Genomic DNA, 25300 nt, shown 5'->3' on the forward strand with positions numbered 1-25300 from the left:
ATCATTGTCCTAAAATCCTCAAGATTGAAGAATGAACATTCATAAGGGTGGAATGCAATTATGAACTAAAGTAGACTTATTATTATTCTACTAATGGAAGAACTTGTAACATTGATCTCAAGTCAAGGGTCAAACAAACAAAGACAGTGGTCACCAGAGGTTTTGAGGGGGAGGAAGAGGGAAGAATAGATGTAAAGGGGGCACTTTGGGGACACTGGAGATGTTCTGCATGACACTGCAATGATCGATGTAGGCCATTAAACATTTTGTCAAAACCTTTAAAATTGTATAGTGCAAAATGTAAACCATACTGTAAACTATAGCCCATGGTTAGTAACAGTGCTTTAATATGTGTTTATCAATTGTAAGAAATGTACTACACAAATGAAAAATGGTAATGAGAGAAAGTGGGAGAGGGGGAGGAGTGGGTTATATGGGGCTCCCCTATTTTTTTTTTTTCATTTTTAAAACCTCATACATAAACAATAAGTGAACCTCTTATATTTTTTAATTTAACATTTTGTGTGATCTGTTTCTTTATAAAAAAAGATAATAAAAGATTAAAAAACCAACAAGTGTATAGTAATAGAAAACAAACATTTATAACACCATACAGGACTCTCATACCTTACCCTACGACCAATACCTTGCATTGTTGCTAAAAGTTTTTAACTACTGATTAAAGAGCATTGTCAAAATATTACTACTAACCAAAGTATTTTTCCCCCGACCCACCCTATTATTATTATTATCTTTATATCATTTATATATGAACATACATAAACAATAAGTGTATAGTAAATGTTGTGAACCTACAAAACAAACTTACACAACATCATACATGGGTCCCATACATACACCTTCCACCAACACCTTGCATTCTCATGAGACATTCGTTACAAATTATGAAAGAATATTGTCAAAATCTTACTACTAATTATAGTCCTTATCTTACATTTGGTGTATTTTTCCTCCAACCTACCCTATTATTATTTTTTAAATATATTTTTATGACAGAATTTGTAACCTTACAAAACAGTCATGCACATGTGCAGAATTCCCAAACAATACTCCTCTATCAACACACCACACTGTGGTGGAACATTGGTTACAGACAAGATAATATCATCTGATTGTTATCACATCCATATTGTCCATTTGGCACATATTTTCCATACTGTCCCATTATCAACACAGTACATCTTTGGCTTAGATACAAGAATATATTATTACTGCTAACCACAGTCCATATGTCACTCCAGTTGTATTTTTCCCATGCTTCTCCACATTCCCACCCCCCTGCAACAGTGATGCACATTTACTCTAGCTAACAAAGGACACTCTTGTATCTGTACCATCAATCACAACTCTCATCCACCTCCTGGCCCACCGTGCTATTCAGTTCCTAAATTATTCTCTAGCATTGTCAGTTGGCATCTGCATAACTAAACTACCATTTTCAGCCACAGCCCCATTCATAAACCAGCTGCCACTCATTATGTGTTACCATCCACTCTATACATTTTCACACTTTTACAGTAAAGCAATTAAAACTTGTACTGGTTAAACATCAGTAGTCCATCTCAGCCCTCCTCTTATCTCCTTTAAGAATCCACAACCTACCACTAGGTCATGAAGATATTTTCCTACAATTTCTTCTAGAAGCTTTATAGTTCTTGTTTTTTATTTTTAGGTTATTGACTCATTTTTAGTTAATTTTTGGATAAGGTGTGAGATAGGGGTCCTTTTTCCTTCTTTCGGCTATGGATATCCAGTTCTTTCAGCACCATTTATTGAATGGACTGTTCTGCCCGAGCTATGTGGGTTGACAGGCTAGTCAAAAATCACTTGACCATACATGTGAGGGTCTGTTTCTGAACCATCAGTTTGGTTCCATCGGTCTATGTGTCTGTCTTTATGCCAGTACCGTGCTGTTTTTACCACTCTAGCTAGATAATATGATTTAAAGTCTGGAGATGGGAACTCACTTTTCCTTTTTTACGATGTTTCTGGCTGTTCAAGACCCTTCACTTTTCCAATTTGATAATTGTGTTTTCAATTCTTAAAAATGCTGGTGGAATTTTTCTCGGGATTGCATTGAATCTGTTTATCAATTTGAGTAGAATTGACATTTTAATGATATTTAGTCTTCCAGTCTGTGAGCATGGAATGTTCTTCCAGTTATTTAGATCTTTTTTGATTTCTTTTAACACTGAGTTGCAGTTTTTTAATACAAGTGCTTTACATTGTTGCATTAGTTTATTTCTGACTTTTAAGTGTTATCGGTCATATTTTATTTTCACCACTCTTTTGATACTTTTAATTACTTTTATTGATTCATTTCTAGACTCTCTTCCAGGCCTCTCTCTCCTGTCTTTTCTTTTCAGGCTCTCGCACATCCTTTAGTATTTCCTGAACATCTGGTCTCTTGGTTAGAAATTCTCTCAGTTTCTGTTTATCTGTGAATATTCTAAACTACCCTCATTTTTGAAGGACAGTCTTGTCAAATACAAGATTCTTTTTTTTTTTTTTTTTTTAAAGATTTATTTATTTATTTAATTCCCGCCCCCCCCCCCTCTGGTTGTCTGTTCTTGGTGTCTATTTGCTGTGTCTTGTTTCTTTGTCCGCTTCTGTTGTCGTCAGCGGCACGGGAAGTGTGGGCGGTGCCATTCCTGGGCAGGCTGTTCTTTCTTTTCACGCTGGGCGGCTCTCCTCATGGGCGCACTCCTTGCGCGTGGGGCTCCCCCACGCGGGGGACACCCTTGCGTGGCACGGCACTCCTTGCGCGCATCAGCACTGCGCATGGGCCAGCTCCACATGGGTCAAGGAGGCCCGGGGTTTGAACCGCGGACCTCCCATATGGTAGACGGACGCCCTAACCACTGGGCCAAAGTCCGTTTTCCCAAAATACAAGATTCTTGACTGGAAGTTTTTCTCTTATAGAATCTTAAATATATCAGACCACTGTCTTCTTGCCTGCATGGTTTCTGGTGAGAAATGAGCACTTAGTCTTATTGAGTATCCCTTATATGTTATGCATTGTTTTTCTCTTGCTGTACTCAGAATTCTCTCTTTGTCTTTGGCATTTGACATTTTGATTAGTATGTATTTTGGAGTTGGTCTATTAGAATTTTTTGGGTTAGGAGTACATTGTGCTTCATGGACATGGATATCTATGTCCTTCATTAGGGTTGGGAAATTTTCTACCATGATTTCTTCATATATTCCTTCTGCCCCTTTTCCTGGCTCTTCTCCTTCTGGTACACCCATGACACATATGTTTGCACATCTTTTGCTGTCATTTAGTTCTCTGAGACCTTGTTCAATTTTTTCCACTCTTTTCTTCATCTGTTCTTTTGTATGTTCACTTTCAGAGGCCATTTCCTTAAGCTCACCAGTCCTTTCTTCTGCTTCCTCAAATCTCTTATTATATTATTCCAGTGTAATTTAAATTTCATTTATTGCGCCTTTTATTCCCATAAGATCTGCTATTTTTCTATGTATGCTTTCAAATTTTTCTTTGTGCTCATCCAGTGTCTTCTTCATCTCCTTAATCTGTTTAGCCATATCTTTGAATTTATTAAGGAGATTTGTTTGAATGTCTATGATTAGTTGTCTCAACTCCTTTACGTCATCTGGAGGCTTCTTCCTTTAATTGAACCATACCTTCCTGTTTCTTGGTGTGGATTGTAATTTTTGTTGGCGTCTAGGCATTTGGCTTACTAGAGTATTTATTCTGGGTGCAATTTTTCTCTTTAGTTTAGGGCTTCCTGCCCTTTCTTCCTTGCTGATTGTGCAGTAGGAGCCAAGGATGTAGTTGGTGCTGTAAGCTGTGGAGCCTCAAGCTGCCGTCATTGCCCCAGGGACCGATGAATTTTCTCCCAACTTTCTTCTTTATCAGTGGTAGGGACAGAGTCACAGCTTTGTGTGATAAGCCAAGTCGTGCAGAACTAGACTGTCGTTGCCCAGAGAGACTGATGAAGCTTCATGCCCCTTTCTCCCCTGCCCCGGGTGGGGATGCAGCTGCAGGTGTGGGCAGCAGTCTATGCAGTACGGGTTGAAGATGACCATATTTACCTCAGTAGACTTGCAGAAATTCAGTCTGTGTCAGCCAAAGTTACCTGCGGTTACCTGGATAGCCTGGTGCAGGGCTCACCAGCCTCCTCCCTGCCAGAGGGGGGCTGAAGCCTAGGCTAGGGCTGCAAGCCAGTCTGGGTGAAAGAAACCAGTTCCTACTGTCACTGTGATTTCGGTCAGCCAGGCTTCCCCACAGGATGGGTGTGGAGTCAAAATGGCGACCACTGGCTCTTTCTGACTTGGACATGTTCAAACTCTAGTTGTGTCCAGGGCCACACTTTAGCCAGCCAAACTCACCAATAAGTAACCTAAATCAGTGGCCAACTGTCTACTCCTCCTGTTCTTGGGAAATGGAGCCCCAGATTCCAGCCACAGAGCAGCTCCTGGGGCAACCCATGCTGCCAATGTAGGATAATCACTGGCCTCTGCAGCTTGGCTGATAGTTTCCCAGAGAGGCTGGTGCAGGTCCCCCCAGCTTCCTCCCCACCAGAGGCAGGGTTGGGGCCTAGGCTAGAGCTGCAATCTGATGTGGATGGAAAGAAGCTGCTTCCCACCAGTGCTGTGATTTTCAGTCCACCCCGCTTCCTCTCGTGCCAGGTGTGGAGTAAAGATGGCGGCTTCTGGCCTCTTTCTGACTTGGACAGGCTAAAACTTTAGGTGTTCTCAGGATTATACTTTAGCCTGCCAAATTTACTAATCAGTTGTTGAAGTTGGTGCCCAGCTGTCTCTTCCTCCCCTGTTTTTGGGAAGCAGAGCTTTCAATTCCAGCCACAGAACAGCTCCCGAGGCAGCTTGCACCTCTGGTGGAGGATGGGCCACTGGCCTCCGTGGTGTGGAGCACTCTACTTATGAATCTTCTCTGCAGATGAGCAGTCTCCTCCTTCCATTCATTCAGAGATGTTGCAGGATGCTTTTCTGGTCTTCTGGAGCCCCCAAACAGGTGCTCCAGCCCACTCCAGATAACTCTGGGTGTTTACTAACTACCCTATAGAGTCAGCAGGAGCTGACTCTAGGAGCTCCTTACTCTGCAGCCATATTACTGGTTCTCCCCTATATAAATATTTATTTTTTTTTAATTTTTAATATCTTTTTTTTAAAAGATACATAGAAGACACAAAATGTTACATTAAGAGATATAAGAGGTTCTCATATACCCCCACTCCCCACCTCAACCCTCACCCCTCCCATGTCAACAACGTCTTTCATCAGTGTGGCACATTCATTGCAGTTGATGAATACATATTGGTTTTGGAGCACTGCTACACAGCATGGATTATAGTTTACATTGTAGTTTACACTCTTCTCCCAGTCCATTCAGTGGGTTATGGCAGGATATATAATGTCCTGCATTTATCCCTACAGTATCATTCAGGACAACTCCAAGTCCCAAAAATACCCCCATATCATACCTCTTCTTCCCTCTCCCTGCCTTCAGCAACTCCCATGGACACTGACTCAATATCAATGATATAGTTTTTTCCATTGCTAGAGTCAGCAGAGTTGCAACACCTACTCTTCGATTCATTGGACTTACCCAGGTCAGCTAACAGGGTGGTGAGGATGGTCAACCACCATACCAAGGAACCAAGAGAGTCTACAACTGCAAGCAGGAGAATCCCATCCATCAGCCATGTGGGATCTAAGCCCTATATTTTTTATGTAACTTTTATGTAATCTAAAGCATCTTTAAAAATAATTATTTTTATTATAAAAAGGATTCATAGATGTAGACCTGAAAAGGATATTAGCAGTCATCTAGTCGATTTATTAAGAAACTAGTCCTAATAGTTAAAATGACTTGTTCAAGATAATAAATGGAGAATCTAAGAAATGAAATAAAAAGATTTCTATGATTAGAACTTCCTCCTCAATGCTGTAGTTGCCATCTAAATCTTACATTTGGATTTAATACTTAAGAGCCTTGTTTTTTAGGATAGGAAAAAATATATGTCTAAAATTGTGAGAGTAATAAGGAAATACTTGGGCTATGCTAGAAAAGGAATTTAGTTTTTGCTTTATGCACGTTAAAGTGAAAAGTGCTGAATGCAGATTTATATATATGAATTTGCATTTAGGCAGATTTCTGTGGTATGACATAAAGTTTATTAAGAAGCTTGGAATAGGGAAGCGGATGTGGCTCAATCGACTGGGCTCCCGTCTACCATATGGGAGGCCCTGGGTTCGTGTCCCAGGGCCTCCTTGTGAAGGCAAGCCAGCCCCCGCCTGCAGAGAGCTGACAGCCTGGGCCTGCGGAGAGCTGACGTAGCAAGATGATGCAACAAAGGGAGACAAGCAGACTCAGAAGTGCAGCGAATGGATGCAGAGAGTAGACAGCAAGCAAGCAAGGGAGGGGTGGGGGGGTGGATAAATTGAATAAATATTTTTAAAAAAGCTATTTCAAATAAGGTTAAATAATCTGCCCTTGGCATGGGAAGAAACTATAGTAAATTTAAAAATCGGGTTCTAAGGAAGAACAGGATCTGTGGTAAAGCCAAGCTTTAGGGCTGGTGGTCTGGTAAACACTTGTCTCTTTCTCCATACCTGACACATGGTGCATATTTTTTTTTCCTTCTAGTTCAGATTCCTGATTGTCTTTACTCAATTTTTTTTTGCGATTTGCCCATAAAATGAATGGATCTATGAACCATTCAGACTTTTCTTGTAAAATATAGTGCCTCCATTGTGCAAAAAATTAGCTTTATCCCTAATTCCCCACAGTAGGGAGCTTGTAGGGACAGTAATGGGTGCATTTTTACTTGGATATTGTAGGCATCATGATGAATTTCTTCATTTTCCAATATTCCAGAACTTTTACTTCATTTGTAGAAATGTAGAACTGTTATCTAACACTAAAACTGGTTTCAAGGAAATATTACTATAGATCCTTTTTTTTTTAACAAATCAATTTTATTGATATATGTTAATCATATTAATAAAATATACAATTAATCTAAACATATCCTTTCTTGAGAAAATTTGTTCTCCGAATTACTTGAAGCAAGTGCTTTAACCCTTTTTCTTTCATGGAGTCCTAGAGCTGAAAGGGATATTGAAACTCTTGTCCATCTTCCTGCTGTCAAATAGGACTATGCTTTAAATTTTATTTAATATGAAAAATGATTTTTAAAAAAATAACAAATATTAATCCCTGAAAAAGTTAAAACTACACAGAAGAATATTAAAATAAAATATAATGTGCCTTCTCACTCAAAGCAAGACTACATTTCAAAGTACATCATAGTGATCTAAGTTTTTCTCAAAAGTTTCACAAGAAAAATATATATTCTTCTATTCTTAATTCATAGACCTCTTCCATATTTTGGGCAGCTTATTTGTCAGTTATTTTAAGCTTTTGTTTTGTTTCTAGTCCATTTTCTTTCTTCTTTATGAAAAAATGTGACTGTTTACCAATTTAAAAAAATTTGTACTCTGCTTACTAGACTTGCCAAGAATTTTAAATATTGTTATCTTTCTTATATCAGCTTGAACATTTGTATTTCTTTTCTTTTGAAAATTTTAGAATTTACCTCTTTATTTTTAAATAATTTTATAAAGCTATTTCTTGATTTTTTTTCATTTAAAAATTTATCATCATGGTAGAGCAACCCTTACCTCCATTACACCACACATCTCCTATCCCTTCCCTTCCAGTATAGTTATATTACAGCTGTAAGTTAAATCAGTATTTAGTGTTTCTAAGTATTAGTCACTTCCAAATGAAGTTTTGTACTCTGCTTTTCTCCTTGTACAGATTTTTGTGTTTTTTTCCTGGAGTAAATAATTATGTTATTTCTTTTTAATTTACTTAGTTTTCATCTTCCCTATTGGTAATTCTTCCTAAAACATTTTAATCCAGTTTTCCACATGGTCAATTAATTTAAAAATCTGTTTGCTTCATTTTTTTTATTATGTGTAAAATGGAATTAGGTTCTTTTTAAATATTTTTTTATTAAACCTGTTGTAGGTTTACAGAAAAATCATGCAGGAAATAGTTACAATTGGTGAAACAATATTATTGTAATTATACAATTAGCCATAATCCATCGTTTCCATTAGGATTCACTGTTGTACAGTCCAATGTGTTTTTTTAAAGCAGTTTCATTGATTTATATTCACATACCATACAGCCTATCCAAAGTGTACAATCAATGACTTTTATTCATTTTTTTCCTGTTAGAACCCTATTTCCTAGTACTTCCTTCTGTTCCATTCAAGATAATTGTTCTCTATTCCTATTTCAAAGCTATATGTAATTTCTCTTCACCACCTTCCTGGGAATTTCCTTTGCCTCTCTTCTATGTTGCCTCATCTAAGTTCTGGATTCCATACAGTCCTCTTTCATGGTTTATTTCATTTTGATGGGGGAATACATCCTCCATTAGCTTTCTGAGAAAAAGTTCCTGGTAGGTAATTTGAGATTTTTGATATCTGAAAATATTTCAAGTCTGTCATCTTCCCATATTGAAAATTTGGCTAGCTTGTCAAGATTTAGTTTGGAAATCATTTTCTCTTAGTGTTTTCAAGGCATTGCTCATTGTCTTTTAGATTCCCATGTTTCTTTGTATTAAATGCAAATGATAATTCAGAAAACCATTGGACTTCCTAGTCAAAGTTTTGGGATCTTTGTCCCTGCTGTTCAGATATTTTACAGTGACTTGTTTAATGCAAAAAAAAAAATTCTTTTTTAACTTGTTGGCATCTTTTGAATGCTCAAGTCCTTCAGTTTCAAGAAAAGTTCTGCAATTCTTTCTTTAATTTCTTCACCTTTATTTTCTTTGTTCCAGCTTTCCCAAACTTGAACCCTTCTGAATTGGTCTTCTCGTTTTCTTGTCTTTTCTCTTTAGTCTTCATTTCTTTGGCCTTTGTTATAATTGCTGGTAGATTTAATCAACTGTTTTCCAAAAATTTCAGTTAAATGTATTTTAGCTCTCAAGTGTTCCTTGTCATCAGATTGATCCTTTTTATAGCTTCCTATTCATGTTTCAAAAATGTGGTATCTTTTTGTGTAAGAATATTATAGTTTTTGTGAAGTTGTGTTTGTTTTGTTTACTGCATTGTCTGTTTCTTCTAGATTCCTCTCTTCCTCCCTCTTCCCCCTTTGCTTCAAGCTCTTCATATTGGAAGCTTTTCTCAAATATATCTTGATTGTCAATTTGTACTAGAGTGAGACACTAAAAAGTTGACTAGTAACTCTATTGAGATATATAGAGGTTGTTGACTAATGGGAGCTTGTTGACCACAAGATGATCAGGCAGCGATTCTGCTCTTTTTATTTGGGGTATCCCAAATGAGTGTAGGTCTTCTTTTCTACAGTCATTCAGAGTCTCTGGAAAAATATTTTGTAGTCTCTTATTTGGAGAATAGAAGATTGACTTTCTTAAAAAAATTTTTTACATTAAAGTTAATAGATCACAAGGAATGTTACATTAAAAAAAACAACAACGTAAGAAGTTCCCATATAACCCACTCCCCACCCCCACCACATCATTTTTGTAAATTGTTTGTTTGTTTTTTTTTAAGATATATACATCTCACAAAAAATGTTACACTAAAAAATATAAGAGGTTCCTGTATATCCCTCACCCCCCCCCCACCCTACTGTTCTGGAAACTGGATGGGTAATGAGGTGTAGTTTACTATTTGTTTAACCATATGAAATTGAGGTTTTTATAGGTCAAAAGTAGTTGAATATCAGTCATTTATGATATATACACTTTTCAGTGTTAAGTAAAGTGTTTTCAATCTGGTGCTTCACCTTGACTTCTGTTGTACCTGCTATCCCTGAGTCTGGAGGTGGTTTAATTTCTCTGGAGTACAAAACTCTTGCCTCCCTTGGTTGTGGAAGAGGGTTACTAGGCTGGTTGCTTCTGTTGGGGAGGAGGAGCCTAAGTTCAATTGCTCCTCAACAAAGTTTGAGTCAGTTCCTCTGTTTTTTTTTATTTCTCACCCCTTCCCCGTGCCTTGCCAACACCCCCCCCCCTTGTCTGCTCTCTCTCTTCATTCACTGTGTATTCTTCTGTGTCTGCTTGTATTTTTGTCAGTGGCACCAGGAATCTGTATCTTTTTTTGTTGCGTCATTTTGCTGCATCAGCGCTCCGTGTGTTCGGCGCCACTCCTGGGCAGGCTGCACTTTTTTTGCGCTGGGCAGCTCTCCTTATGGGGCGCGCTCCTTGCGCGTGGGGCTCCCCTACACGGGGGACACCCCCACGTGGCATGGCATTCCTTGTACACATCAGCACTGCGCGTGGGCCAGCTCATCACACGGGTCCGGAGGCCCTGGGTTTGAACCGTGGACCTCCCATGTGGTAGGCGGATGCCCTATCGGTTGGGCCAAATCCACTTCCCAGTTGGTCTGTTTTTGACTGCCTACTACTATGTCACTGTTGTTTTCTATGCTACGTGCTGCCTCCAGTTCCTCAACCTTTCTAGGGTTTTGTTTTGGTTCCTTCTTATATATAGGTATCACTTCACAAGCAGACACTTACGTTTTAGCTCCTTTAGCTCTGCTAAATTATTTACCTCTGTTATCAATTCTCAATCTTTAAAAAAATGTGTCCTATTTTGCCTCTTCTCCTATTTTTTTTTGTTTGGAAAATTTTTATCTTTTATTCGTTTACTGTTGTTTTGCTGAGACTTCTAAAGAAGTAGAGAAAAATGCCTGAGTTCAGTACATATTGTTTACCTAGTATGCTTTCATTTTGATCCCCAGAGATTTGGCTTTATTTCATGTTGTTTTCTTCTTCTAATTTTCTAAGTATGTGTTCTCTTTAAATCTCTAGGCAGCTCTGTTTGGGAAGATGCCAGTAGAAAATGGTGATTTTTAGATGGCAAATTGTAATTGTTAACTGAAATCTATATTTTTAAGTTGTTCACAGGGCTTAGAGCTCCTGCCAGAGGATTGTTACTCTTTGGTCCACCTGGAAATGGGAAAACAATGCTGGTAAGAATTCTTTTTAAGTTTGAAAAATAGTCATTTAGATTTTAGAGGTAATACTATGAAAAAGAGAACTTCAAGTTATCTTTGAGTCTATTATTTATGACTTGCTTTGTACTATAATTTACTTCTCTTAAATTTTAAAGTTAGTCTTTCATTAACAAGTAGATGATAAACTTGGTAGAAAACCTTTTATGTTATCTACATTAGTATGTTTCAGTTGATTAAACTTAAGTGTAATTTTCATTGTTTTCTTAAGCTAAATAATAAAATTTTATCTAAGAGCTTACCCTACTATATTTTGAATTTATTTTAACTTGATTTCTCACTATTTTAACAGTTTTATTTAAATAATCAGCATGACAGATATTTTTTCGGTATCTCTTTACCAAGATATTTTTCCAGAATCTGGACACCTCTTTCCCCTGAATAGCTCTCCAGAGAAAGTAGAAAGGCTTTATCTTTCTGTGGCCACTTATCTTTCTGTAACTGGGAATAGAATAGCACCCTCTTTTTTAAAATTTTCAACCTCTCCCACTCAAAGGAAAGAAGTATATCTTTTGTAGGAACCTTTCCTCATTGCCGAGAAGGAAGCACATTGTTTGCCATTTAGTAAGAATTGTGTCATACTTTACATTCTTAGAGAATACTTTCTAATTATACAAACAGATCAATAGTGGAAATGTGGTTATTCTTTTGAAACAAAATGTTGAACTAATATATAGTATCTTTGTTTTTATTATTTTAAAGGCTAAAGCAGTAGCTGCAGAGTCTAATGCAACTTTCTTTAATATAAGTGCTGCAAGTTTAACTTCAAAATATGTAAGTGTTCTTTTTTATTATCATGTTTTAAATTACTGCCTACAAGTTACTATTAAGTATAAATGGTAATATACAAAACATTTTCTGTCAGTCTTTTATCTGCTCTGTAGATATGATTAATGTCTGTATTTTTATTTTTATTTTTAATTTTTTGTCTTTATTCATTTTTTTAATATTACATTCAAAATGTCTGCCTTTAAAGTAGAAGGTTATGTGCCTTTGTTAGGCTCCTTTATACTTAGGATTGTGTTGTCAAATATAATCACTTTAATTAAATATTATCAAGGAAAGTGGATATTATCTCTAGGAGCTGCAGGTATGACAGTTACCAGAAAGTAATTATTGCAAACTGAGACTGTTTCAGGCTTTCTGATTTTCTGAAGTAAAATATGACAGATTTTCCCTGTTTCTTTGTTTTTGTTTTTTTTAATATTGCGAATTACTCTTTCTCCCTTTGCTCTACACTGACCCTATAGTGGTGTTCACAGAAATGCACAGTCCAATTTTGGGAGTGAGCTTAAACAGAGTAATATGTCTGGTGTGTAGAACTAAGGTATGAACAGAACTAGTGTACTGCAAAACTGTGAAGTATATCGTTTCTGTCAGACCTGATACTGCTTTGTCTTTCTTTCCCCTTCTCTCTGTTTCCCTTAGTTCTGCAGTCATTTCCTTTTCTTTCTTCTTGCCCCTTATTAAAATCTTTATGATCAAAAAGTGTATAAACTGAAATGTAAATATCTGATAAAAGAATGTATTAATATTACCAATAAAATGTATGAGAACATTGCTGGGCTGTCTTTCTTCTTGAGGGGCTCAAACAGTAACTTTACTGATACGAATTTACCACAGTTCTTGGCTTTGCAGAGATAGAAGTTTGCTTTTATGAACACACCAAGATTGGGTCTCTGTCTTGGGAACAGACTTGAGATCAGAATTGTTTAGTTGGTATGATCAGCATATTCTCTCCATATAGTTAGACATGTATAGGAAGCTGACTTAATGAGGTTGTAAAATGAGCAATGAATTAAAGAAAAACAAACTTGATGCTTTGACTATAGTTTGAGTATTTTCTAACATTGGGCTAAAAGTTACCTCCATCTCTAAGATGGAGATAACCTTGACATTGGGTCCATAGTTTTGAAGTACATTTGCTAAGATACCCTCTCCTCTAGACAGTTCTTCAAATATGTGATGCTTTAACTTTTCACAGGACTTTTACACATGAAGTTTCCTTTATTGGAAACATTCTTCTCCTAGTTAATTCTACTCATTCTTCAGATTATCAACTGAAATATTAAAACTTACCCTGCCCTCCAAACTAATGTACCTTATTCTCATTACCTCTCCTTTGTAATACTCTTTAGAATTGTAATTTATATTCATTTATGTGATTATTTCACTATTTAAGACTATTTCCTTTCATCCAAATGATTCCTGAAACAATATAAAGTTCATGAGATTAGCTCTCTACCCAATTCTGCCCATTAAATATCTTGAAGCAAATTAACTATTTATTAAGGTTCGGCTATTTAGTGAATCATTTGGACAGTTCTAATATACTTTTTTTCCTTATTTACCATCTGAATTTTGCTAATTTCTACCTACTGGATATAACAAAAATCTTTTTTTTTTCCTTTAATGAAACAGCCTTTTAGATATATAAGAATTTGATAATACAACCACTTTTTCTTTCCTCCAGATTATTTTTCTAGTCATCTTCCTATCGCCCCATTCTAGTCATTGTGCTTCTTAGAGTGTGTTAAAAAAGTTGTATATTTTACCTCAGATGAGATCTCACTTTTGAAGACATCAAAGAAAATATTACTAGTGGAGCAGGTATAGCTCAGTGGTTGAGTGCCTGCTTCCTGTATAAGAGGTCCCAGGTTCAATCTCTGATACTGCCTTAAAAAAAAAAAAAGAAAATATTAGTATTATTTAGATACTATGTTTCATAAGCTATATCCTGAGAAAGCTTTTTAGAGGAACAATGTTATAATCTTGGACATTTGTGTTAAATTAAAATAGATGGGGGAAGTGGATTTGGCTCAACGGATAGAGCATCTGCCTATCACATGGGAGGTCCAGGGTTCAAACCCAGGGCCTCCTGACCCGTGTGATGAGCTGGCCCATGCACAGCGCTGATGCTCTCAAGTGCCGTGCCACTCAGGGGCGTCCCCCATGTAGGGGAGCTCCATGTGCAAGGAGTGTACCCCGTAAAGAGAGCTGACCAGCGTGAAAAAAGTGCAGCCTGCCCAGGGTGGCACTGCACACACAGAGGGCTGACGCAGCAAGATAATGCAACAAAAAGAGACACAGATTCCCGGTGCCGCTGACAAGAATACAAGCGGACACAGAAGAACACAGCGAATGGACATGGAGAGCAGACAGCTGGGGGAGGGGCGGGGAAGGGGAGAGAAATAAATTAAAAAAAAAGGATGGATTTGTTTTATATATAAATTTTAGTTACATATGTATCTTAATAGGTTTTATCATTTTCCTTTTTAAAAAAAAATTTACATATAAGAAAGTGCATATATCATAAGTATACAGCTCAATGGAGTGCCACAGAGTGAACATATTCTTGTAATCACTACCCAGGTCAAGAAATGGAATCTAAACTGCACCCCTGAAATCCCTTTAATTGCTCTCCCAGTCTTTACCAAACACTCCTTTCCCAAAAAGTAACCACTTGACTACTAATATCATAGGCATAACTATTCCATTTTTGAACTTTATATAAATATAATCGTATAGGATATATTTTGTGTGTATTTAGCTTCTTCTATCAGTTTTATATTTGTTAGATTCATTTGGATTGTTGCATATAGTTATAATTGTGTATTTTATACAACTATATTTAACTATTATATTTTAAAGCTGTTAATTAACCTCATGATGTATTATTATTATTATTATTATTATTTTAGGAGGTACCAGGGATTGAACCCAGGACCTCATACATGTGAAGCAGGCACTCAACCATTGAGCTACAACCATGCTGCATAATATATTATTTTTAAAAAATTATTGTTATCCACAATCCTCATAAATTTTATAAAGTTTAAAGTACAGCATTACTCTACTAAATTTAAAAACTAACAATAGATAAGCTGATAAAATAATATTTTTTGTATTATCTCTGCTGAATAGAATCTTTTAAAAGTATCTTTAAATATTTTAATAAGCCTTAGTGCTTAAAATGTTCTCAATTTTGTAAAGAAATTAAAATGACTATAGAATGATACCTGTTTTCAAAAACTGCAATGCAGTGCTAAAGAAATCAAAGAAGACCTAAATAAATGGAAGGACATTTATTTCTGTGTTCATTGATTAGAAGACTGAATATCATCAGATGTCAGTTCTACACTAATTGATTTTACAGATTCAGTGCAATCCTGATAAAAATTCCAACAGCCTTTTTTAAAGAAATGGAAAGCCAATGATCAAATTTATTTGAAAAGTAAGAGGTCTGGAATAACCAGAAACATCTTAGAAAGGTAGAACAAAGTTCTCACTTCCTGACTTTAAATCATATTACCTAGCTATAGTGGTAAGAACAGCATGGTACTGGCATAAAGATAGAGGTATGGACTAATGAAACCAAATTGCTTATTCAGAAACAGACCCTCACATATGTGGTCAAGTGATTTCTGACAAGAGTATCAAGCCCACCCAGCTGGGGCAGAAGAGTCTATTCAATAAATGGTGCTGGGAGAACTAGATATCCATATCTAAAAAAAGGAAAGAGGACTTCTGTCTCTCCCCTTACACAAAAATTAACTCCAAATGGATCAAAGACCTAACTATTAAAGCTAGAATCATAAAATTCCTAGAAGAAAATGTGGAGAAATATCTAAGACCTGGTGGTCGGTGATGGTTTCTAAAACCTTATACCCAAAGCATGAGCAATGAAAGAAAAAGTGAATAAATGGGACCTCCTCAAACTTAAGCACATTTATACATTAAAAGACTTTGTCAAGAAGGTGAAAAGTTAGCCCACTCAATGGGAGAAAATCTTTGGAAACCATATAAGGATTTGATTTCTTTGCTATCTGAAGAGATCATACAGCTCAACAATAAAAGAACAAGCAATCCAATTTTAAAATGGGCAAAAGACTTCATTAGACATTTTTCCAAAGAGGAAATACAAATGGCCAAAAAGCACATGAGAAAATGTTCAATATCACTAGCTATTAGGGAAATGCAAATCAGAACTCCAATGAGATATCATCTCACACCTCAAAGAATAGCTATTATTAAGAAAAAAAGAAAAAAAAACAGCAACAGAAAACTACAAGTGTTGGAGAGGATGTGAAGAAATAGGAACATTCCTTCACCATTGGTGTGAATGTAGAGGTGCAGCCTCTGAGGAAGACAGTTGGCAGATCCTCAGGACGCTAACAATAGAACTACCGTATGATCCAGCAGTCCCTCTGTTAGGAATATATCCAGAACAGAAAACAGGGACGTGAACAGACATTAGCATACCAATGTTCATAGCAACGGTATTCACAGTTGCCAAAAGATGGAAACAACCCAAGTATCCATCAGCTGTTGAATGGATAAACAAAATGTGATATATACATACAATGGGATACTATGCTGCTGTGAGAAGAAATGAAATTGGGACACATGACAACATGAATGAACCTTGATGACCTTATGCTACGTGAAACAAGCCAGACACCAAAGGACAAATATTGTCTGTTCTAACTAAACATGAAGAATAAACACATGGATTTAAAATCTACAGTATAGGGAAACGGACTTTGGCCCAGTGGTTAGGGCGTCCGTCTACCACATGGGAGGCCCGCGGTTCAAGCCCCGGGCCTCCTTGACCCGTGTGCAGCTGGCCCATGTGCAGTGCTGATGCGCGCAAGGAGTGCCGTGCCACACAGGGGTGTCCCCCGCGTAGGGGAGCCCCATGCGCAAGGAGTGCGCCCCGTAAGGAGAGCCGCCCAGCGCGAAGGAGGGAGCAGCCTGCCCAGGAATGGCGCCGCACACACTTCCCGTGCCGCTGTCGACAACAGAAGCGGACAAAGAAACAAGACGCAGCGAAAAGACACAGAAAACAGACAACCGGGGAAGGGAGGGGAATTAAATAAACAAAAAATAAATCTTTAAAAAAAATAAATAAATAAAATAAAATCTACAGTGTAGGTTACTAGGAGATAGGAGGACTGAGAAAGGGTACTGATGCTTAACGTATGTAGAATTTTATTACCTTGACTGTAAAAGTGTGGAAATAGAGTTGATGATAACACATTACAGTGAGTATAAATAACATGACTGATTTATAAATGTGATTATGGCTAAAAGGGGTAGTCTAGGGAAGTGATTGTCAGTTGAAAGAAAGCTAGAGAATAATGTATAATATGTTATACTGTATACCCTAGTAAACCCAGTGTTGGATGAGGATTGTGGTTAATAATACAATGCAAGAATGTTATTCTATGAAGTAGGAAAAATGTACATCACTATTACAAGATGGTAAGAATATGGTGATATATGGGAAAAATATAATTAATGTAACTTACGGACTATAGTTAAAAGCAATTTTGTAATATTTTTGCATCTGTCCATAGAAGGTACTATATAGAAGTTAAGTGTGAATAATAGGGGGATTTGAGATATTTTCTATTGGACTAAGGAAAACGTTCAAAAATTCACTGACATGATGACTGTACAATTCCGTAATGAAACTGAGTGTACACTTTGAAACACTGTGAGCCACTCAGTGTACACTTTGGATAGAATGTACAAGGCATGAAACTGTATAACATAGCGAACCATATAGATGATGGACTGTGGTTAACAATACAAATATGAGGGTGTTCTCTCATGAACTATAACATGTACAATGCTAATACATGGTGTTAATGGGCGCTAAATGTAAACTATAGACCATAGTTAGTAGTAGTAGTATGACGTTGTAACAAATGTTCCACAACAATGCAAGGTATTGTTGGACGGGTGATGTATGGGAATTTCTGCACATTATTCAGATTGTTTTGTAAGCTCATAACTTCTGTAATAAAAATATATTTTTTTAGGGGAGTGGATGTAGCTCAAGTGGTTGAGTGCCTGCTTCCCACATACAAGGTCCCAGGTTTGATCCCCAGTACCTCCTAAAAAAAAAATAATTGGAAAATATATATATATGTGTGTGTGTGTGTGTTTTAAAAGGAAAAAAATGGTATGTTATCCTGGTCACATTTCATTTCATGTTTCAAATTTTTGAAAAAGTTATTACTAAAACAGGCTTACCCAAATTATGCACATGGTATAACAAAAAGCACTACCCTAGAAGTTAGGAGGTAGGGATTCCAATCTAACCTTTTACTTACAAAGTCTGCCTTCAGAAAGTAACTCAGTCACTTTAGGCCTTAACTTCATCTATATAATCTTGATGTTTTAAGAGTTGATCTCTTGAGGTTACTTCCAGCTCTGTAAGGTGTATAACAATGTATAATGCCTTGTTTTCAGGTGGGAGAAGGAGAGAAATTGGTGAGAGCTCTGTTTGCTGTGGCTCGAGAACTGCAGCCTTCTATAATATTTATAGGTAAGAACATCTTTTCCAACTAAATTACTTGAATATTCATGAAATTCCCCTTTCCAAATGTGAGATGTATGATGGGAAAGGCTACTCAGAAGGAAAGAGTTTTAAAGAAGGGGAAGATTAAAGGCAGTCTAATGAATTGAGTAGGATCCCAACATTAACTCCTTAAGTAGTGAGCAAGACTAATCTCAAATGGTGCACATAACTTGACTTTTAATAGTCTTATCCTTGTACTTCTAGATGAAGTTGATAGTCTTTTATGTGAAAGAAGGGAAGGAGAACATGATGCTAGCAGACGTCTAAAAACTGAATTTCTAATAGAATTTGATGGTGTAAGTATTGATGATTATTTTAATATATATAGTTTCCTGTTAAGTGACCCAAATTAGAAATTCAAATATCTTTATATTTTCTTTATTACTTGATCCAAAATTACTGAAAAATAATTTTTGGCTTTTTGACTTTTAGGTACAATCTGCTGGAGATGACAGAGTACTTGTAATGGGTGCAACTAATAGACCACAAGAGCTTGATGAGGCTGTTCTCAGGTAGGCAGATTTATGTGACCACATAGGCATTTATTACATATATATATATATATTTACTCATGTGTTCATATATATATTTCTTATTTCTTTCACTCTAAATTTTAAGACTAAAATCATTGTTTTCCTCCCTATACTATCCTCTGGCCTCTTGTTACCAACTATGTTTTTCGAGGACTGGGTCAGAATGCTATCAGGAGAAATTAGTCATCACTTTGTGATTTAGGCAAATTGCTCAATTCTTCTGGGTTGCATTAAATCATCTTTAAATTCCAAAATTTATAGTTAACCCTTTTTTACGGCACTCATTAGAAGCTTATAAAATCAGAGCTCAGGGGAACTATGTTTTCTGTTCTTGCATATTTGAACAAATGTTTTGCCTTTATAATGGAAGGATGGTTTGACTCAGCATAAAATTCTTAGCTTCCCTTTTATAGTATTCCTCCATTGTTGCTAGGATTAGATGTCTCAGCCTGATTTTTTTTCAGATTTATGAATAACTTGAAGTATTTTTTGTTTCTTTTTAAATTTTTTAATTAAAAAATTTTTTTCTCTATACTAGATCGAATTTTCAACCATTGAAGTCTAGTTATTGAAGACGATTGATCTGTATTTGTTTTCATGGGATAGATATATCTTTAAATTGATAGTTTAGAATCTTTTGTTTTAGGAAATTTATGCTTAATTTTAGCTATAATTTTTTTTTCCTGCTTCATTTTTATAGTTTTTTTTCCTCTTCAAATTATGCATTATGTTGAATGTTGCATCTTTTTTATCTTCTGTATCTATGAATTCCCTTCTAATCCTTTTTAACTCTAGGATCTGTTTATCTGTTTTATTTTGCTTTTTGTTTTACCTCTTTTTCTAAGCCTGTCTTCTTATTTCTTACTGGGTTAATGTCTAATCTTCTTTTCGTTACATCTTTTGTAGTCTTTGGTTCTGTAGTGGTTTTAGTTTTCATTTTCGTTGCTTTTCTGACTTAGTGAAAAGCTTTTTCTTCTGTTGTCTTATTTCCTTGAACCTTTTTATGTCATTTCTTTGAGCCTTCATATCTCATTGAGCTTTTGTTTCATAGAAAGCCAATTTTTTTCATTAAATTCTTTCATTTCATGGAAAGATAATTGGGTCACAATTTTAATTTACTCTAAAAAGAAGATTTAAAAATCTTCTTTTGCATGTTCTCCATTTTATCTACTTTATGCTTACTATGTTCTTTTTCCCTTTTTGGGGGAGGGGACATAGTTCCTTTTTTTAAATCAGTCCTCTGCTTTTTCCTTTTTGCTTGTTATTCATATTTGAATAAGGGCAGTTTTCTTGGAAAACCTAATATTTTTATTTTTGGAAGGAAATTATAGGGAAAGGGCTAGGAAAGTAAGAATCTCAGTAGGTGTCTTGAGTTTTAGTATTCCATATCTACCTTGGACTAATAGGTAGTCTCCCCAATTCACAGTGTAGCCCTTCCTGGTAAACATGGCTATGTGTCTGGTGAATAAGAGATAGGGTTGATATAGTCTTCTTTACCTAAAAAAGACTGGTCACTGCAAACAGCTTGTTGTCCTACCAGACTGAGCTGTGCCTTCTTATAATGATGATTATCTTTGAGTTTCTTTGTTCAACCTAGCTTTCTTGTCATTCTCATGCTATCACCTAGGGTTCACATGGCTGTAGAGGCCTCACATATATGTTTAATTGTAGAGGGTGTTCGGTCTTTTTATCCCTCAGGTTGCTCTGTTTCTGTCTTCTGTGGAAAACTCTGCTCTACCAGCCCTGTTCACAATCTATAGTGGCACATTCTTTGTGGATCTTCCTTTATCAGTGTAATTGTCACTGCCCTAGGCTTTGCTTTTTTTGATATTTTAGTTCTGGGCTGTAATGTTACCTAATTCGTTGATAATAAAGATTTCCGATCTTATTGTTTCTTAGTTGTTTTCAGATACAAGAAGACAGCAGTGATACCTTTATTCCAGATCTTATATCAGAAATTTTGTTTGCTTTAAAGTGTTATTGCTGTTAAAAACACACATACAGGGAGTGGATGTAGCTCAGTGGTTGAGTGCCTCCTTCCCTTGTATGAGGTCCCAGGTTCAATCCCTGGTATCTCCAAAAAACAAAAAACACACATACACAAATAATTAATTCTAACAATATTGAATTCAATATTTTATTCATTAAAGAGTTAACTCTAAAATATGTACTTACATTGATGGCTCCTAAAATGCATTCAAGGGACTTGAATATTTTACTTAAAGCCTTTTTCTTGTCTTTTTCTACTTGAGCTAAGTTAGTTACCTTTAAATTCAAAACTGTATTTCTAAAAATGCTTGAATCGTTTTTTTTAGGCGTTTCATCAAACGGGTATATGTGTCTTTGCCAAATGAGGAGGTATGTATCTATGTTTGAATTAAAAAAAATTTTTTAAGCAGAAATAAGAACTACCATCTTGACAATATTGAATCTTGCAATCCATGGTATAGTTGCTTTGGAAAACAGTTTGGCAGCTTCCTAAAAAATTAAACATAAAATTACTATAAAACCTAGCAATTTTTCCCCCAAGAATCTACCCAAGAGAAATGAAAACATATTTCCATACAAAGGCATGTACAAGAATTTTCATAGCAGATTATTAGTAATAGCAGACAACTGGGAACAGTCTAAATGTTCATCATTTGGTGAATGGGTTAACAAATTGGTATATCCATTTAATGGAATACTATTTAACAGTGAATTAGGACAGGCTATGTATGCTACATGGATGAATCTCAAAAACATTAAGTGAAAACAGTCATATGCAAAAGATTACTTATCTCATGACTCCGTTTATATGAAATATCAAGAATAGGAGCAGGGATTAACTACAAACAGGCATGTGTGAACTTTTTGGGGTGATAGAAATAGTCTAACACTGGATTATGGTAATGATTGCACAAATCTTAAATTACATTAAATCATTGACTCTTATAACAGGTAAATTTCATAGTATGTAAATTCATACCTTTATAAAACTGATTTTTAAAAAATTTTGGTTATCTAGCTCAGACCCTGAGCTTCCTTGATAGTAATAGCAACTACTTCCTTAGTGCTTTGTTCAGATTGTCTTCTTTAAGTCTCTCAGGAGCTGTAAAAAAACAGGTAGTTTTAACTTTATATAACAGAGGAATTGAGGCTGTCATTTAGCTAGTTAGTGACAATCAGGATTTGAACCTGATTCCAAAGTCCATGATACTAACAATTAAGTTGTGCTAACTCCAACAAATAAATTTCATTATTGTGCAGAATGCATATATAAGATTCAAATTACTGTTTATGCCTATACTTGTTCATTTCATATGAACTAATATCAGTGATTTAAATATCACTTAATAGCCTAGGAAGAAAAAAAAGAGCTACTTTACTAATGGCTAGTTGTCCTTTATTTTTCTTTTAACCTCTTTTGATTTTAAAGCTACTTTGTGCAATTGGTCAATATTTTTATTAAAAACAAGCCACATGAAACATTTCATAATAGTCTTACTTCTTGGTGACAGTGGACACAGTCAATTAAAAACTCCAGCAAGGCCCAATTTACCTTTGAATTTCCCCGTAACACCCAACAAATTAGTCCTTATGCCAGGCCTCTTCTGCTTTGAGTTTTCTTTAATGCTGACAAGAGGTAATGATGGCCTTTGAGGAAAAAGGTATTCTTTTTATGGATATTTTGTTAAGCTAATTTTTAAGACTGTTAATTCTTTAATTTCTTTTCAGACAAGACTACTTTTACTTAAAAATTTGCTTTGTAAACAAGGAAGCCCATTGACACAAAAAGAGCTAGCACAACTTGCTAGGTGAGTAATTTGATTTGGTTTTATCTTACACGTTTGTGTGTGTGTGTGTGTGTGAAGAATTCTTTTCCTGCTTTATTTAAAGTTCAAGTATAAGATGAACAGTTCATTTTATTGGAGAACTTCTTATTGTCTCATCCTCTACCTCCTTCATCGTCTCTTTACTCTTATTCCTATGTATGTGACATCTAAGTTTTAGTCTCTAACATGGCCTAATACCTAAATGATGGTAGTGTATTCTTTTTATAGATGTATTAAAATTTATGAATAATATTAAAGTAGTTTTTAAAATTTAAAACATCTTATATCTACCTATCTCAATGCAGATTTTTCATATAGACTAGTTTTTTGTATTACGCATAATTTTTTTTAATGTTTTTAATTTTTTTTTTTTTTTTTTTTTTTTTTAAGGTAACCAGGGCCAGGGATTGAACCTGGGACCTCATATGTGGGAAGCCAGTGCTCAACCACTGAGCCACATTGACTCCCCTAAGTTGGTTTTTTTGTTTGTTTGTTTTAAGGAGGCACTGGGAGCTGAACCCAGGACCTCCCATATGGGACCTCCCATGTGGGAGCTCAACTGCTTGAGCCACATCAACTCCATTATTTATTTTTATTACCCAGGCTTAGAATAATCAATACCTAGAATAGCAGGTATTGAGTTTGATATCTTCAGGGACAATTTAAGGAGTTTTGCAGTTTTAAATAACTAATTCATTTTTTAAATTGATTTTATTTTTAAATACTCCATATACACCAAATGATACTCCTTTTTCCTCTTACTCCCATTCTCTGGTAACCTCTAATCTACTTTCTGTCTCTGCAAATTTCCTATTTCTAAACATTTTGTAAGTGACATCATGTCATGCAGTCAAGCAATATTTGTCCTTAAGTGTCATGCTTATTTCACTGATCAAAATATTTATAAGGCTTTTCCATATTGCAACATATCTCAGAACTTCATTCTTTCTTGTGGCCAACTTATATTCCATTGTGTGTATGTACCACATTTTGTTTATCTTCGTATTTGTTGATGGACACTTGGGTTGTTTCTTTGTGGCTATTGTGAATAATGCTGCTATAACCTTTGATGTACAAATATTTGTTTGGGACCCTGTTTCTACTCTTTTTACGTATATACCTAGAAGTGGAATTGCTGGGTTGTATAGTAAGTCTATGCTTAACTTTTTGAGAAAATGACATATTGCTTTCCACAGTGGCTGCACCATTTTACATTCTCACTGGCAATGCTCTAGAGTTCCAATTTTTCAGCTCCTCTCCAACACTTCTTATTTTCCATATTATTTAAATAGCCATCCTTGTGAGAGTGAAGTGGTATTTAATTGTGGTTTTGATTTTTATTTTCCTAATGGCCAATGATGTTGCACATCTAATTTCTTTAAACTTTTGCATTCTAATATTTTTTTAGTGGTGTACTTAAATAGAAACTGATCAGACATACGACATGTACTCTTGACTTCTAGTCACTGAAAAATCTTATAATGCAATTTAAAATATTCTACAAATACATGACTAGCTAATAATTTTAGTAAAACCTTTGAATTCCCAGATACCTGTGAGAACAAAAGAAATACTTGGAAAAATTGTGGTCCTTCCCTTTATCCAATGAAGAATTCTGCTAATGATGTTTGATCTATGCAGTTGTTTAACATGGTACTTCATGAGTAGATGGTTTTGTTTTCTTGTTTTATTTGCCTTCTTGGTGCTTAGTTCCCTTTGATAGTCCTTTGGCTGCTCAGGACTCTCCACTCTGGCATTCTATTCAGGTTTGCCTCTGTTTACCAATGTCTAATACCCTAGGCCCTTCTTTTACCTTGTCCTACATTTAAAGAAATCTACCTTGTTTGGTCCTCATTCCCATAAGGCAGTGCACTTTGCCAAATTGAAGACTAATTTGTTGCCTTTCGGGTTACATGTTTACAATTTAACAGAGCTTTCTGCAGACAGTGTGCCTTGATCTAAAGGAATGGTTTTGATGATTAGAATTTGAGTCATTATGAGGTGCCAGCAGTGAGCTGCTTTGTTTTTGGCAAGTGGGTAATTCTCTACCCTTAAAATCAAATCACATAGCTATCTTCTTTCTGACAAAGGCAAACTAATTTTTACCCTTTTATTGCTGAGAGATTTTAAATCTGCAAAGATGAAAATGATATGTTGTTTCTTCTTTCCTGATCCCAGAATGACTGATGGATACTCAGGAAGTGATCTAACAGCTTTGGCAAAAGATGCAGCACTGGGTCCTATCAGAGGTTGGTTTACAAGAGCTTAAAACATTCATAATTATTTATTATACTGCTTTAGAAGTTTAAGAAGTCCCTATTATAGAGTAAAAAACTGTTATTATAAAAGTAGTAAAGCTATTATACTGGAAAACTGGTACAAAGTAATCTAGACGAGAGAGAAGTCAGTAAATTTTTGTAAGTTTTTAGGTTTTGTGGGCCATAAACGGTCTCTTTTATATATTCTTTGTTTTCTTCTTTTCTTACAACCATTTAAAAATGTAAGACTAATTCATAGTTTGTAG

At 35.7% G+C, this 25300-nt stretch overlaps 1 protein-coding gene across 4 annotated transcripts in view; it reads left to right on the forward strand.

Moving 5' to 3' along the window:
- SPAST (spastin) overlaps positions 1–25300 on the forward strand; it is an 82850-nt gene that overhangs the window by 34303 nt on the left and 23247 nt on the right. For all 4 annotated transcript variants that reach the window (XM_004480839.5, XM_058278351.2, XM_004480840.5 and 1 more), the window contains 8 exons: positions 10943–11017; positions 11762–11833; positions 18320–18395; positions 18633–18724; positions 18861–18940; positions 21277–21319; positions 22679–22758; positions 24955–25025. In XM_004480839.5, coding sequence (XP_004480896.2) covers positions 10943–11017; positions 11762–11833; positions 18320–18395; positions 18633–18724; positions 18861–18940; positions 21277–21319; positions 22679–22758; positions 24955–25025 — 589 coding nt within the window. The remainder of the gene's footprint in view (positions 1–10942; positions 11018–11761; positions 11834–18319; positions 18396–18632; positions 18725–18860; positions 18941–21276; positions 21320–22678; positions 22759–24954; positions 25026–25300) is intronic.

The sequence above is a fragment of the Dasypus novemcinctus genome, chromosome 17 (genome assembly GCF_030445035.2).
Source record: "Dasypus novemcinctus isolate mDasNov1 chromosome 17, mDasNov1.1.hap2, whole genome shotgun sequence".
Taxonomy (NCBI): domain Eukaryota; kingdom Metazoa; phylum Chordata; class Mammalia; order Cingulata; family Dasypodidae; genus Dasypus; species Dasypus novemcinctus.